The sequence below is a fragment of the Mesoplodon bidens genome (assembly GCF_964165515.1).
Source record: "Mesoplodon bidens genome assembly, chromosome: 1".
Classification (NCBI taxonomy): Eukaryota; Metazoa; Chordata; class Mammalia; order Artiodactyla; family Ziphiidae; genus Mesoplodon; species Mesoplodon bidens.
The window spans coordinates 106,800,792-106,817,259 of NC_138176.1; the positions used below are offsets into that span (position 1 = coordinate 106,800,792).

General features: G+C 51.7%; 1 protein-coding gene across 2 annotated transcripts; it reads left to right on the top strand.

The window, feature by feature from the left end:
- The first annotated feature begins 561 nt into the window (after nucleotides 1–561).
- On the top strand, nucleotides 562–5,146 carry SPON2 (spondin 2). 2 transcript variants are annotated; one of them, XM_081225580.1, is made up of 6 exons: nucleotides 562–1,794; nucleotides 2,218–2,443; nucleotides 2,796–3,019; nucleotides 3,257–3,289; nucleotides 3,399–3,570; nucleotides 4,736–5,146. In XM_081225580.1, the coding sequence occupies exons 1-6, from the start codon at nucleotides 1,084–1,086 to the stop codon at nucleotides 4,918–4,920; spliced, it is 1,551 nt and encodes a 516-aa protein (XP_081081706.1). In that variant the 5' UTR covers nucleotides 562–1,083; the 3' UTR covers nucleotides 4,921–5,146. The 2 variants fall into 2 exon arrangements, with proteins under 2 accessions (XP_081081706.1, XP_081081705.1); XM_081225579.1 differs by having other exon boundaries at nucleotides 564–1,794; nucleotides 3,098–3,289.
- The last annotated feature ends 11,322 nt before the right edge of the window (nucleotides 5,147–16,468 follow it).

A 16,468-nucleotide genomic window follows, 5' to 3' on the forward strand; every position in this document is an offset into this window, starting at 1 on the left:
CAGCCTTCAGTCCCCACTGGCCGCACGTCGAGGTGGGGCCCCAGAAGGGCAGAGCTGTGGGTGTGATGGGTAGGAGGGGAGCCTCTGTAAAATGGGGCAAGCCCTGAGGCCCCCACGGCCACTGGACGGCGGGCCAGGGCTGCCCAAGCACGTCCTCACTTCCCAGCACGAAACGGCCCAGGCCCACCTCCCACTTTCTCTCCTCAAACCCGGATCAGCCACTTCTCCAAGGACACAGTGTGAGCAAAGACACCCCTGCCCATTCTGCTGGCGCTCACGAGGGTGTGGGGACGTCCCCAGGGGCCACGTGGCACATCCACGCGTGACGACCCTTCCGAGCTCCAGCTGTGTCCCTGCACAGCTGGCCTTTCTGCGCGGACGCCAACTAGCTCGACATGCACCTTGGAGAGACCGCAGGGTGGCGGTGACCGTCCCATGTCTCCCAGGAAGCCAGACAGAAAAAGATCTGCACTCCCCACTTTTTTCACAAAGGTTTTCTTTTTGAAAAAGAGTTGTTTTTCATAAAGCATTGCTATTTATGTTAATGTGCAATAGGTTTATTTTTGTTATTTTTAAGTGAATTGATAAGTATTCCAAGCATTTCCATTAGGGTCTCAAACATGGTGAGATCGATGGATGTCACCCACACAAACAGAAGCGCCTTGTGGGTCTCGGTGACTTTTCAGAGTGCAAGGGGTCCCGAGACCAAAGTGTTTGAGAACCACTGCGTTGGGCTCTGTCCAGAGCCTGAGGACCCGCAGTCTCAACGCAGTGTTCACAGCCGCTTCCCGGCGGTTGTGTTGTTTACTTGAAATACAGGTTAGATCATTTGTTTTTGTTTGCGTTCTATTCTTGTGGATGCTGTTTATTTTTCTCTCTCTTTTTTGGAATGTGTAAAACATTAACATGGTTTCAAAACTCCGAATGCTTCCTTTTAAGCTTTAAAGCTCCCTGGGCGGTTCTTACAAGCCAGACCATCCCACTGTCCTTGTCCTTCCCGGCTCCCAGGCCCTGTGATGAGGGTTCTGGAAATGTTCTCCTGACAGGCAGCAGAGATAAGAATTTGCTGGCATTTTCTTCCGTATGCCAGGCATCCTTGGAGCTCTTCCCCATGGAGGAAAGTTGGGGGGCCCGGTGTCACCTCCTGGCCCTTGGGGAAGGTGGCCTCATGTTTCCGACTCCCCTCGGGGGGACGGTCCAGATGCCCTGGCCACAGTGTGGACAGCATGGCTGCTCCATGCAGCTCTGTTCGCGGGAAGAAGGCAGCTGTGTCCGCTGAACCCAGGGCCCCTGCTTCCCCACCCGTCCCCAGCACTCGGACAGACGGACAAATGGACAGATGTCAGGCCTGACCATGGCCCCCACGTCCCACCCTGCCCTGCGGGCAGTGCACGCTGGCGGCCCTGGCCCAGCTCTCTTCCCAGCCGCTGGTTTTGGCACCCCCTCCGGGGAGACACCAGGGAGGGCCTGATGGGAAAGGAGAGAACTGGGGGGAGGGGGGGTGGGTGGGAGGAGAAGACAAAGGAAGGGGTGCGGCGAGTGGCCGGCGCCCAAGGGAGGAGTGACCTCAGCTCTGGAGCAGCATCTGCTCGGCGTCAGAGCAGGCGGGCGGCCAGGCCAGCTCCAGCACTGAGGTCCCTTTCTCTCCCTCTCCCCCGCGTCCTATCTGCCGCTCGCTCTCCGGCGGCCGTGGTGGAGGACCTGGGGCCTCATTGGCCGGCTGGGTGCCATCTGCAGCATAAATTGGAGCTCTGGGCTCTTCGGCTGCCCACAGCCTCCGGTCGCTCTTGCTGGGTGAGTACTGTGTGTGCTGGCCCCGGCCCCGCAGCCGCGCTGGCCTCCTGGCACTGTCCCCCCAGAAACCCGCAGCACCCCAAGAGGGGCAGCACCCCAAGAGGGAGGCCCATCTAGTCCGGGGCATGGTGACCCTCCTGGTTCCCGGGGTTCCCTCAGATGGCAGCGCCAGAGGTGTGTCCCTCGGGAAAGCCGCAGAGCGCTGAGCTGGCTGTGAGCTCCATGCCAGGTGTAACCGGCCAGGCACCCTGGGTTCCTGTAACCCAACACGGCTTGGCTTTCCAGCCACGGGGTCAGGCCCAGCCGGAGCCTGGAGAGGGAACGTGGAGGGAGGTGCCCGGCGTCCTCAGGGGCCTGTAACCAGGGGCCGTGCGCAGGGCATCGGGGACCAGCGGTGCAGCATGTGGCTCCCCCTTCTCGTAGGTGATGGGAACCCCGAGTCCAGCTACCGCCTGGGGTGGAGCCCTCTGGGCCCTCCTCCTGGCCACACTTGGCTGCTCGGCCGGCCAGCCGCTGGGGGGAGAGTCCATGTGCACGGCCCAGCCCCCGGCCAAGTACAGCATCACCTTCACGGGCAAGTGGAGCCAGGCATCCTTCCCCAAGCAGTACCCGATGTTCCGCCCGCCCGCGCAGTGGTCATCCCTGCTGGGTGAGTGCAGCCCCTGCCGTCCCATGCCCGGCCTGGCGGTGACCCCCACTGCTCGGGAGGGGACGGTCACCTGACCGTGGCCCCGCACTTCACAGTGTGGAGGGGACCTCACCCACTTCACTTCAGTGCAAGAGGTACTGGCTGAGTGCCTACTGTGTGCCGGCAGCAGTGTCCTGGGCTTCGGGGACGTGGCGGGGCAGGGTGGCCTGGGTCATGGGAAGGGCCAGCCGGTTGCCCGTCCTACCAGCGATGTGCCGCGCAGTGTGAGGCCACCTGTGGGACATCCCGCCCGGCCCCACGAGGGGCGGGACGGTGTCCAGGGGTGATGCTCACACCGGTGGGTGGTGCCCAGGGGCAGCGCACAGCCCCGACTACAGCCTGTGGAGGAAGGGCCAGTATGTGAGCAATGGGCTGAGGGACTTCGCGGAGCGCGGCGAGGCCTGGGCACTGATGCGGGAGATGGAAGCTGCCGGGGAGAAGCTGCAGAGCGTGCACAGCGTGTTCTCGGCCCCAGCCGTGCCCAGCGGCACCGGGCAGACGTCCGCAGAGTTTGAGGCCCACTCCAGGCACTCGCTTGTGAGTGGGGCGGCGTGGACGGGGGGCGGGCGGGCAGGAGGGGGGCGCGGGGGCTGCCGCTGAGCCCTCGGCCCCCAGGTGTCCTTCGTGGTCCGCATCGTCCCCAGCCCCGACTGGTTCGTGGGCGTCGACAGCCTGGACCTGTGTGACGGGGGCCGCTGGAGGGAGCAGGTGGCGGTGGACCTCCACCCTTACGATGCGGGGACCAACAGCGGCTTCACCTTCTCATCCCCCAAGTTCGCGACCGTCCCGCAGGACACGGTGACCGAGGTGAGGGGATGGCAGCTCCCGGGCGGCGGCGCTCCCCGGGAGGACAGGCGAGGCTTGGGGGCGGGGCTGGCCCTTCCTGACCAATCTCCGGACCGGGCCCCTCCTCCAGATCACGGCCTCCTCTCCCAGCCACCCCGCGAACTCCTTCTACTACCCGAGGCTTAAGTCCTTGCCTCCCATCGCTACGGTGACCCTGGCGCGGCTCGCGAACAGCCCCAGGGCCTTCCCGCCCGCCCCCGGCCTGGGGGGCGGGGGCAACGAGGTCGCCGACAGCCTGCCAGGTGAGCCCAGCTCCCACTCCTCCGCAGCGCCCACGGCCACCCCCCACCCCCGCTCCACACGCGTGATCCTGGGTTGCAGGCGCTCGGGGCTGGCGGGCAGCCGCGACATTCACAGCTGGCTGCGTCGGAGCAGAAGCAGCACTTGGGTTTGGGGGTCAGTCGGGACTTGCTCAGACACCACCTGGTCCTGAGCTCCCGCTCCAGCTCTTACCTCTCACCCTTAGAATAACCCTCGAAGGTCAATGCCCGCCCCAGAGGGAACGCCTGTGAAGTGACACCCGCTGCTTTCACAGAGGCAGCCCCGCCCCCGCGTGCGCCCCGCCCCCAGGGGCCTTGGTCCAGGGCTCAGCCCTGCACCGCCGGCCCGCCCCACGCAGAGCACCCGCCGCCAGGCCACAGAGCTGGGTTGGGTGGCCGCGTGGAGTGTGAGGACGGGTCAAACCGGGAGAGGCCGCTGGTGCTCAGAGGGCGGGGCAGCGCCGTCGGGGCTGCGTGAACCCGCGTCTCTGAGTGGCTTCAAAAGCAGGACAGGAGCATTTGGTTGGGGACGCTGGTTCTGAGAGATTTGGGATTTGGTTCATTCAACTCCAAACTGAAGAGTTAACTCTTGCCCAGCATTTTCAGCTGCAAGCCTTTCACACTTCTACAGCCCAGAAGCGAGTCGGAGAGGCCCCAGGCCCCGCCCGGTGTCCCGCTGACCCCTGTGTGCCCTACCGGCAGCGGGTCGGTGGGGGCGGTGCTGCCCGCGGGGGAGGGGCGAGCTATGCGCAGGTGCCCGGAGAGCGAGGGGGCCGCGCCCGCAGTGTGGCCAGCCTCCCGAAGGGTCCGCGCCTGGAATAGCAGAGCAGGCGGTGGAGACCCTGCCTGTCTGTGCCCACGTCAGAGAACGTTTCACGACAGGATCTCCGCTCTCCCCCCGCCCCACGCCCCCCCACCCCGGAGAGCGGGGGTCCAGCCGGCATCGGGTTCTCAGGGCAGAAACCTTCACCCAGTCGCTTGGGGGTGGCTTTTCGGGGGTGTGCTTGATGGCGTCGCATTGGAGGCCGCTGGAAAGCGCGCTGATAAAATCAGGAGTTTCCTGGCCAAGTTCGGAGGCGGTCTCTGGCGAGGACCCCCTTCCTCTCCCGCAGCCCCGCCCCGCTCACCGTCCTCCTTGCGCCCCCAGCTCCGGAGACGCCGCTGGACTGCGAGGTGTCGCTGTGGTCGTCCTGGGGGCTGTGCGCAGGCCCGTGCGGGCGGCCCGGGGCCAAGAGCAGGACGCGCTACGTCCATGCGCGGCCCGCCAACCACGGGGAGCCCTGCCCGACGCTGGAGGAGGAGGCCCCGTGCGTCCCCGACAACTGCGTCTGACGCCGGGGCCTCCGAGTCCCCTGAGCCCGGCCGCCGGCGACCTCCGCGCAGAGACTGGCCCCGGCCCTGCGGCCGCGCTGCACGAGAGCCACACCCCGGCCGTGAAATACCTCAGACCTGGTCGCCAGGCAGCCGCCCGGGGCCGCTGGGTCACCGGCGCGAGACCAACACCTGCCTCGTCGCGTTCCCATCCCAGCTCTTGAATAAAGACCAGCGTCTCCTGACACCCGGTGCTGTTGTCTGTGTGTCCTGGGCGGGCGCCGGGTGAAGGCGGGGCCGGCAGATGGGCCACCAGACTTCCCTGAGGAGCAGGTGTCACCCAGCGGGGAGGAGCCGGTGGACCACCGCGCACACACACACACAGCACACACACACGGCGCACACGGCACATGGGGAACTCAGGATCATTAGTACCGCCCCCCCAGACCTCTGATCATCGAGGCCCCTGGCCTCGCAGGGGGGCCCTGAGGCCTCACTCCTGACCTGCCCTAACCCTTGTCTGAGGTCGGAGTTCACGACCTCGTCCTGCTGGCGTGGATCCCGGCTGGTCCCTCAGGGGACTGCCTGCTCCCTTGACGCCCCCAGACCGCTCTTTCTCCGGCTTGGCCTCCTTAGACGCAGAGCCCACGGCCGCCCACCGCCCAGCGCCACGCCCTCTGCCCGCCTCAGCCTGCTCCGGCCAATTCTCGATTCTCGGCTCTCGGGCCCTTTCTCTCCCACGTGGAGACCCACTCGCCCACCCTCTCCATTCCCTTAGGGTCACCTGTCCCCCTGAAGGTTGCTCTGGGCGGCCCCCTGGGCTCCCCACGGCCTCCGTCCTCGCTCGAGTCAGCACAGGTGACCCTCCCTCCGTGTCCTGTCCAAGCAGCTTGCTCAGGCCCTCCCCCAGCTCCACGCACCTGCCGCGAGGTCTCCGTCACCAGTCTCCCCTCTGTGCCCCCTGTCTCTCTGCCCCAGCAGACGTGCTCCCCCTTCCACCGGAGGCCACGGTTCTCTTGGGCCCGCCCCCGCCGGCTTGCAGACATGCCTGGAAAGGGCTCTCACGTTTCCCACCAGCGCCTACCCGTCCTCGCAGCTGCCCCACTCTCCCTGCTGTCCAGGGCCCTGTCTGCCCGTCCCTGAACATGGAAGCCCGTGACTTTGCTCCTGTTCCTTGCCCCGCATGTGCCCTTGACCCCCAGGCCCCCGCCCCAACCCCCCACTGGCCTCTCTGTCTCCTCTGATGGCGCCCCTCCCCTCCCTGACAGCCCTCCCCACGAGCTCGACCTCGGATCCCCCCCAACCCATCCTCTCCACAACAGATTTCTATCCCCCACGGTCACCTTGACCCTTGACCTCAGGGAGGAAGGAGTGAAAGCAGCCACCCCCAGTCAGGGGTTGGAAGCCCAGTGGAAGCCCTGCTCGACAGACGGCATGTGTGCTAGGAGGGAATTCGTGTGCCCGAGGTTCCCAGCAGACGTGCTCCGTGGACTTATGGGCACAGGGTCTTCGGGCACAGCACTCACCAATGGGGGTGCCAGCCCGCACTCCACCAGGCGCCACACCCGCATCCCGCATACCTGGCTCCCTGCATGTCACTGGAGCGCCACCCGGGCCAGATTCCTGGGAGTCCAGGGGCACAGATGTTCCTGCCCCCGGGCAGCAGCTGCCCCGCAGGCACCCAGCAAGTGGCCCTGGGGTGCAGGGCAGGGGCAGGGTGACTTTGAGTGATTGAGAAGCTTGATTTGCTTCATCTATTTGGCAGGAGTCCTGACACTGAGTACCAGACAGAGGAGTTGGCCTTGTTTTGCAGAGGGCGGCCACTGGTGAGCAGTGGTGCAGGAGCCAGACTCCACCCTGAACAGCCCCTCTGACCTCTGAACCCTCTGCCTGGTGTCTGAGGCGCTTGCAGCGGCAGCCCCAGCATGGGAGCCAGCACACAGCCGGCCCTGCGAGAGCACAGCCTCCGGCACAGGGCTCTGCACAGAGAACACGATTCCCAAGCGCACCCCGCCGCTCGCCGGGGCTTGCGGCCTGAGACCACAGCAAAGGTCTGAAAACCCCAATTAACATCCTGAGGCACTGAGAAGAAATAAGCATAGGTGCTCCCTGCAGACCCCACTGTGGACTCCGGACTCAAAATCACTACCTTGACATGAACTCAAATCAAACCCACCGAACACGGAAAAATGACACCTCTAAATTGGAGGAGACCTCAAGCTCCAAAATCAGACCACAAAGTCATTGACATTGGGATGATCACGTGTGAGATGCAGTGAAGCAGGTCGACTGTGTCATCCACACCTGAGCTCAAAACTCAAGTGTACCACTGAACAGAGCATGTAACACAATTACAGATTTAAACCTGAATCAACGGGCTAAACGCTCTAGTCAAATGAGAGACTGTAGGCTGGACTCACAAACCATGTGCCATTTATAGGACAGGGGACATCCTGTGAGAACACTGAAAGGCTGGGGAAAGATAGTGGGGGGCACCCCTGGGACACCCATGTCCACCTCCCCCTCCTTCTGGAGCACAGGCTTGGGTGGGGCCTTGGGAGGAGGGTGAGTGTCATCTTTGGGGCCAGAACATCTACTGCCCATGTGGGAGCACAAGTCAACATGGAGGTGCCTTTGCAGAAGCCTCCCGGGCCAGCACCCGGAGGGCAGTGCCCTGGAGAGTGCCCAGGACTTAGAGCGGATTCAGAAACGAGTTTGGTTTGTTCAGGAACGAGGTTTGAAGGAAGCACATGATGAAAGTAAACCTGTAAAGGAATCCTGCACTAGGTGATGCTCAGGCTCTGACGAAGAGGGGCTGGGACGCTGCTGCTGCTGGTGCTAGTGATGTGCGTGTGGGTGTGGTGGTGCTGGTAGTGGTGCTGATGCTGTTTGTGTTGGTGCTGATGGTGCTGGTGGTGCTGGTGGTGCTGGTGTTAGTGGTGGTGCTGGCGCTGATGCTGGTGGTGCTAGCGCTGATGCTGGTGGTGCTGGCGCTGATGCTGCTGGTGCTGCTTGTGTTGGTGGTGGTGCTGGCGCTGATGCTGCATGTGTTGGTGGTAGTGCTGGTGGTGTTAATGGTGGTGGTGATGGTGTTGGTACTGGTGGTGGTGGCGGAGGTGATGCTGATGGTACAAGATGCTCTTTCAGGAAGGTGGTTGGGGACGCCCTCCTGACAAGCCCCTCCAAGCAGAGCTCTGAAGGAGGGAGGGAAAGCCTTGCAGAGATATGGCAATGAGTGTCTGGGCAGAGGAACAGCGAGAGGCAGAGGACACAGCCAGGGGGCCTGTGTGGCCCGCACAGAGAGCGGGCGTGGCTCGGTAGGAGGCCAGGGCAGACGGGCTGTGAGCTTCTGCTCCTGGTGAGGTGAAGAGTGGATGGGACGTCACAGGAGGACTTTGAGTAGAGAAATCACTCATCAGTGCATGTTATAAATGGTCATCTGGTCATTTTGAGAGCAGAGTGTAGGGGGGCAAAGGCAGAAAAAGAGAGAGTTAGGGGCCACTGCACTAACCCAGAGAAGAGGGAGGTTTGGGCCGCAAGGATATGGTGGAAGTGGTTGGAAGTTAATGAATTCCAGGCTTACTTTGATGTAAAGGCAATAAAGGTACTCACAGACTGGAGGCTAACAGTACGTCCCCCAGTCGGCTACGTCGGCCCATCCTACCTCAGAGCACTAAGTTCAGGAAGGTCTTGGCCTGGCTGGGTCGGCCCGGGGATGGGGGGGACCAGTGCGGACAGGCTCCCTCCTGAGGCTCCTATGGGTTCTGCAATGCATCACATGTCAAATAGATGAGGGACACTGGGCCAAGCAAAGTGATCCTAGCATCTATGCTAATGCCTGAAGGCCCTTCACACGGGCTAGAATGCGTCTGCTGGGATTTCAGGGGGCTGCTGGTGGGGCCAGACACAGCCAGCAGCCCTCTGTGTGGGTGGCTGGACACAGAGCCAGCCCATTGCAAAGGAGGCAGAAGTGGTCAGAATGTCCACTGCTGGAGAAGGAAGGGGAGATCATGAGAAAGCAAGCAGGTAACGGGGATGGGGTGAGCAGTTGGTGGCACTGGGGGGAGGAAGGCAGAGGGTAGGACATTGAGAAGTGACAGAAGGGGTCTTCCTGGCAGAGATGGTGGGCTGAAAACTCACATCTAACTCTATTCCCACCCAAACCCCACTGTTTGGATGGCATAACCCAGATGCCTGCCTTGGGTGCTAGGTCTGCTCATACACCCTGAGGAGACTTCTTCCACCACCACTGTACAACTAGACCCCACACTCTGGATGGAAACACCACTTGAGACACTGCCCTTTTCATAAGAAGTAGGAGAGAACTGTTACCTCCTCGTCCACTTTTACAAATAAGCAAACAAAAAACTGAATGGGGCCTGGAGCAAAGAGAAGCTGGGGTTAAGCCACATTAAGTAAGCACATGAGCGGCGGGGTGAGGGCTCCCTGAGGGCTGTGGCTGAGCTTAGGTCAGCGGCAGGATGGGGGAGACAACAAGTCTCCTGCACCAAGTTCAGCCCTCAAGGTCAGCAGCAGCCCCTTGAATAAGGGAAGAGCAGAAATTAATCTCTCTGTAGAAAGCATTCCCAACTCCCACCAATCAAAACCAAGCAGTGAGTGCAACACAAAAATCACCAATTAAACAAGAAAACAAGTCACTAAAATTGAAGGTCAGCAGAAAAAGACCCAAGATCACAGGTAATGAAATTGTCAGAAATAAAATATAGAACAATGACAACAAAAAATGGCCAATCAACACGGGATAATTAGAAACAAACGTAAATCTGGAAAGGAAAAACTGTGCAGAATGACAAGTCCTTAGTGGGTTGAAGAGCTGAGCTAGGCATAGCTGGAGAAAGAATTAGTGAACTGGAAGATATATCACCCAGAATGCAGCACATAGAGACAAAGAGATGGAAATATTCAAAAAGATATGGGATATAAAGTTATAAAATGTTTTAAGTTAAACACTCTGAAGGATATAATAGGGATAATGGAGAAGAGATAATATTTAAAGAAAAAACAGTACAAAAGTTACAGAACTGGCTAAAATAAAAAACACCTTTTAGACCACATGCTTTCGTATTTAAGAACCAGTGCTATTCTGTCCAATGGACACAGGAACCAAGAGACGGGGAAGATGGCAGAGTAGGAGGCACCTGTGAGGTGAGACTCCATCTCCCACCCAGACAACAACTGCAGGGGCAGAACCCTCTGATGTAACCATCTGGGAACTGTGGAGTCTGCTGATGGCTTCCAGGGGAAGCCTTGGATGGTAAACTGCAGTTAATTTTGGTCAATTTCAGCTCTTAGCACTGTAGAAGCTACCCACCCCCCCTCCCCCAGACAGAAGGCCCGAGGCCAGGAGGCCATGCACCTGTTTCTGGAGCAGGCTGCTCACAGCCTGTAGGAACTGGTGGGGCAAAAAAGACCCTGTACAGATACTGGGGGCCTCTGCTCTGATCACTGATTGCTGCTTCTGATCACAGACGTGCAGATGAACAGGCCGGCAGCCATTGTTGTTGCACCTCCCCCATTGCAAGACCCTCCCCCTCGAGCTGAAGTGACTTCCAGAGGACTTAAAGGGTTGGCAACCTTCCCCACCCCTTCATTTTTTACTTTTTCTCCCTTTTGGGAACCAAACATTAAAGACAAGGGCATTAAAAAACAACTGCAAATGCAGGGAAAATTATTGATAGAAACTGACCATGCATGCCCAGAAATGACCTAAGAAGACCTTAGGTTTACACCTTAGGCTGATCCTCAGCACAGAGACAGACTACAACTACAAACAACAACAATAACACCAAACAGCAAACTCTGGGGAAGGGGGATAATCTGATTTCCAGAATTACTACATTATTAGATCCAACTGTCCAGTGTTCAACAAAAAAGAATAATCACAAGGCATACAAATAAATAGGAAAAGTATGGCCTACACAAAGGAAAAAAATAAATCAACAGAAACTGTTCCTGAAAAAAGATCTAATGGCAAACACACTGGATAAAGACTTTAAAACAACTGTCTTAAAGATGTTCAAAGAAGTAAAGGAAGATATGGAGAAAATCAAGAAAACAATGTGTAAACAAAATGGAAATACCAATAAAGAGATGGAAAACCCATAAAGAAACCAAAAAAGAAATTCTGGAGCTGAAAAGCGTAATAACTAAAATTTAAAATCCACCAGAGGGATTCAAAGGCAGATTTTAGCAGGTAGAAGAATCAGTAAACTTAAAGCTAAGACAATGGAAATTATCAAGTTTGAAAAACAGAATGAAAAAGATGAAAGAAGAGTGAACAGAGCCTAAGGGCTGTGCAGGACACCATCAAGCAGAGCAATATACACACTTGGAAGTCCCAGAAGGAGAAGAGAAAGGAAAGGGCAGAGAGAATGTCTGAACAAATAATGGCGGAAAACCTCTGAAATTTGATAAAAGACATCAATACAAAAATCCAAAAAGCTCAATGAATTCCAAGTAAAATGAACTCAAAGAGACCCCCACTAATACATATTATAATCAAACTTTCAAAAGACAAAGAATCTTGAGAGCAGCAAGAGAAGCAAATGGCCACATACAAGGGATCCTTAATAAGACTGTCACCGGACTTGCCCTCAGTGACTTTGGGGGCCAGAAGACCAATGTATTAAAAGTGCCAAAAGAAAAAAAAGAGCTATCGGGCTTCCCTGGTGGCGCAGCGGTTAAGAGTCCGCCTGCCGATGCAGGGGACACAGGTTCGTGCCCCGGTTCGGGAAGATCCCACATTCCGCGGAGTGGCTGGGCCCGTGAGCCACGGCCGCTGAGCCTGCACGTCCAGAGCCTGTGCTCCGCAACGGGAGAGGCCACAACAGTGAGAGGCCCGCGTAACTGCAAAAAAAAAAAAAAAAAATGCTATCAACCAAGAGTCCAGTATCTGGCAAAACTGTCCTTCAAAAGTGAGGGAGAAATTAAGACATTCCCAGAAAAACAAAAGCTGAGGGGGTTCATGACTACTAGACCTGCCCTGCAAGAAATATATCCTTCAGGTGAAATGAAAGGACATCAAAGCTGTATGGAGAAATAAAGATCCCAGTAAAGGTAAATACATGAGCAATTATAAAAGCTAGTATCATTATAACAATGGTTTGCAACTGCAATTTCGTTTTCTACATGATTTAAGAGACTAATACATTTAAAGAAAAAAATTATTAGTGTAAAATCTAGTAATACTATAACTTTGGTCTGTAACAACAAATCTTGTTTTCTACATAATAGAAATAAGAAACTAATGCATTTAAAATAATTATGAGTTTATGTTTTGGGGCATACAATGCATAAAAGTGTAATTTTGAGGGACTTCCCTGGCAGTCCAGTGGTTAAGACTCTGTGCTTCCACTGTAGGGGGCACAGGTTTGATCTCTGGTCAGGGAACTTAGATCCTGCATGCTGCATGGCATGGCCAAAAATAATAATATTAAAAATAAAATTTCAGGGGCTTCCCTGGTGGCGCAGTGGTTGAGAGTCCGCCTGCCGATGCAGGGGACACGGGTTCGTGCCCCGGTCTGGGAAGATCCCACATGCCGCGGAGCAGCTGGGCCCGTGAGCCATGGCCGCTGAGCCTGCGTGTCCGGAGCCTGTGCTCTGCAACGGGAGAGGCCACAGCAGTGAGAGGCCCGTGTACCGCAAAAAAATAAAATAAAATAAAATTTCAAAATGTAATTTTGTGACATCAAAAACTGAAAGGGATGGGAAGAGTGCTGTAAAGGAGCAGAGTTTTTGTATGTTTTTGAAGTTAAGCTGGTATAAATTCAAATTAAGAGTGTTATAACTTTAGGATTTAAATGTAATCCCTGTGATAACCACAAAGAAAATAGATATAAAATACACACAAAAAGAAATGAGAAAGGAATGTAAACATTCCTCTACAGAAAAATCAACTAAACACACAAAAAAGACAGTAATGTAGGAAATCAGGGCCAAAAAAACCCTCTAAGGCTTATAGAAAACAAACAGCAAAATGACAGTAGTCCCTCCCTATCAGTAATTACTTTACATTTAAATGAATTAATTTTTCTCATCGAAAGATGCAGATTGGCAGAATGGATAAAAACACATGATCCAACTTTATGCTGCCTGCAAGAGACCCACTTTAAATCCAAAGACACAAATAGAGTGAAACTGAAAGGATGGAAAAAGACATTCCTTGCAGAAGACATTCCTTCCTGATTTTCTGCATTACTGTCTTTTCTGTGTGTTTAGTTGATTTTTCTGTTGAGGAGTGTTTACATTCCTTTCTCATTTCTTTTTTTGTGTACTTTAAATCTATCTTCTTTGTGGTTATCACAGGGATTACATTTAAATCCTAAAGAGAGCAGGGGTGGCTATACTAATATATAAAGCAAATTTTAAATCAAAAATAGTTGTAAGAAACTAAGAAGGACATTATATATTAATAAAAATTTCAATACAACAAGAAAATATAGGGACTTCCCTGGTGGTCCAGTGGTTAAGACTCTGTGCTTCCACTGAAGGGGGAGTGGGTTCAATCACTGGTCAGGGAACTTAGATCCCGCATGCCACGCAGTGCAGCCAAAAAATCTTTTTTAAAAAAAAGAATAAAAAAAGGAAAATATAACAATTATAAACATCTACACACCTAATGACAGAATATCAAAATATATGAAGAAAAAACTGACAAAATTGAAGGGAGAAATAGACAGTTTTACAATAATAGTTGGAGACTTCAATACCCCACTCACAATAATGGATAGAACAACCAGACAGAAGATAAGTAAGGAAACAGAGGACTTAACCAATACCATAAACCAACTAGATCTAACAGACATGCACAGAACACTCTACCCAATGACAACAGTATACACAATCTTCTCAAGTGCACATAGGACACTTTACAGGATAGATCATATGTTAGGCCACATATTAAGTCTCAATGGATTTTAAAAGGTGATATCATATAAAATATCTTCCCCAACCACAACAGGATGAAGTTAGAAATCAACAGCAGAAGTAAAACTGGAACATTCACAACTTTCTGGAAATTAAACAACACACTCTTAAACCGATGGATTAAAGGGGAAATCACAAGGAAATTAGAAAATACTTAGAAAGGAATGAAAACAAAAACACAACATACCAAAACGTATGGGATGCAGTGAAAATAGTGTTGGGGGGTGGGGGGGTTATAGCTATAAACACATTAAAAAACAGGAAAGATCTCAAGTCATCAATCTACCTTTACAATCTAAGGAACTAGAAGAAGAAAAAAAAACTACACCCAAAGCTAGCAGAAGGAAGGAAATAATAAAGATTAGAGATAAACAAAATACAGAATAGAAAAACAACAGAGAAAAGTCAATGAAACCAAAAGCTTGTTCTTTGAAAATATCAAAAAAAATTGACAAACCTTTATCTATATGGACTAAGAAAAGAAGAGAGAAGACTCAACTTACTAAATCAGAAATGAAAGTAGGAACATTAAAATCAATACTACAGAATAAAAAGGATTACAAGAATACTATGAATAACTGTACACCAATAAATTAGACAATTTAGCTGAAATGGACAAATTCCTGGAAATACAAAACCTACCAGGACTGGATCATGGAGAAATAGAAAATCTGAATAAAACTATAACTAGTAAGGAGATTGAATCAGTTGTAATAATAATAATAATAATAATAAATCTCTTGAGAAAGAAACTGGACCTGATGGCTTCACTGGTGAGTTCTACCAAACATTTAATGAGGAACTAATACCAATCCTTCTCAAACTTTCCAAAAAAATTTAAGAGGAGGGGACACTTCCTAACTCATTCTTTGAGGCCATTATTACCCTGATCCAAAGCCAAACAAAGACACTACAAGAAAACTACAGACAAATATCCTTTATGAACACCGATGCAAAAACCGTCAATAAAATATTTGCAAACCAAATTCAGCAGCATATTAAAAGGATTACACACCACAACAAAGTGGGATTTATTCCTGGAATGCAAGGATGGTTGAACATATGGAAATCAATCTATGTATTGAATATTATGACACATCAATAGAATGAAGGCAAAAAAAAAAACAACACATGATCATCTCAAGTGATACAGAAAAACCATTTGACAAATTTCAAATTGATGCAGAAAAGCATCTGACAAAATTTCATGATAAAAACATTCAAAAAACTGGAAATAGAAGGAAATTACCTCAACATAGTAAAAGTCATTTATGAAAAACTCACCACAAGCATCATACTCAATGGTGAAAGAAAAAAGCATTTCCTCTAAGATCAGGAACAAAGCAAGGATGCCCACTTTCATCACTTCTATTCAACATAGTACTGGAAGTTCCAGCCAGAGCAATTAGATAAGAAAAAGAAATAAAAGGCAACTAAATTGGAAAGGAAGAAGTAAAATTGTCTCTGTTTGCATATGTTCTTAAATGTAGGAAATCCTAAAGATCCCACCAAAAATCTGTCAGACCTAATAAATGAATTCAGCAAAGTACCAGGGCACAAAGTCAACACACAAAAATCAGTTTCATTTCTATTCATGAACAATGAAAAGTCTGAAAAGAAACTTACAAAAACAATTACATTTATAGCAGCCTCAAAAAGAAGAAAATACTCAGGAATCAATTTAACCAAGGAGGTGAAAGACTTGTACAGTGAAAACTATAAAATATTGCCAAAAGAAATTAAAGAAGACATAAATAAATGGAAACACATTCTATGTTCATGGATTGAAAGACTTAAAGTTGTGAGAATGCCAAAACTACCCAAAGCAATCTAAAGATTCAATGCAATCCCTACCAAAATCTCAATGATGTTTTTTCAGAAATAGAAAAACCCATCCTAAAATTCATATGGAATCTCAAGGAGACTCAAATAGTCCAAACAATTTTGAAAAAGAAGACCCAAACTGGAGGACTTAAACTTCGGGATTTCAAAACTTACTACAAAGCTACAGTAATCAAAACAATTTGGTATTGGCATAAAGGCAGGGATATAGACCAATGGAATAGAATAGATGGCCCCAAAATAAACTCTCGCATATATGGTGAAATGATTTTGACAAGGGTGCCAAGACCATTCAATGGGGAAAGGACAGTCTTTTCAATTGGATATCCATATGTAAAAGAATGATGTTGGACCCTTATCTATACCATATACAAAAATTAACTCAAAATGTATCAAGAATCTAAATATAAGACCTGAAATAATAAAACTCTTAGATGAAAACATAGTAGAAAAGCTTCACGACATTGGATTTGGCAATGATCTCTTGAATATGATACCAAAGGCAGAGGCAACAACAACAAAAAATAGACAAATTGAACTTCATGAAAATTAAAAAATTTTATGCATCAAAAGACACTAGCAACAGAATAAAAAACCATATATCTGATAAGGGATTCATATCCTGAATATATAGAGAACTCCTAAAACTCAACAACAACAAAAACAAACAACACGATTCAAAAATGGGTAAATGACTTGAATAGACATTTCTACAAAGAAGATATCAAACGAACAATAAACACATGAAAAGATACTCAACATAACTAATTATTAGGGAAAT

What these genes read in the sequence shown, in the direction of transcription:
- SPON2 (XM_081225579.1), top strand. Translation starts at nt 1,084, where the DNA reads ATGCCAGGCATCCTTGGAGCTCTTCCCCATGGAGGAAAGTTGGGGGGC. An exon ending in CCTCCGGTCGCTCTTGCTGG is followed by an intron (nt 1,795 to 2,217) that starts GTGAGTACTGTG and finishes CCCTTCTCGTAG; the next exon opens with GTGATGGGAACCCCGAGTCC. An exon ending in CCCACTCCAGGCACTCGCTT is followed by an intron (nt 3,020 to 3,097) that starts GTGAGTGGGGCG and finishes CTCGGCCCCCAG; the next exon opens with GTGTCCTTCGTGGTCCGCAT.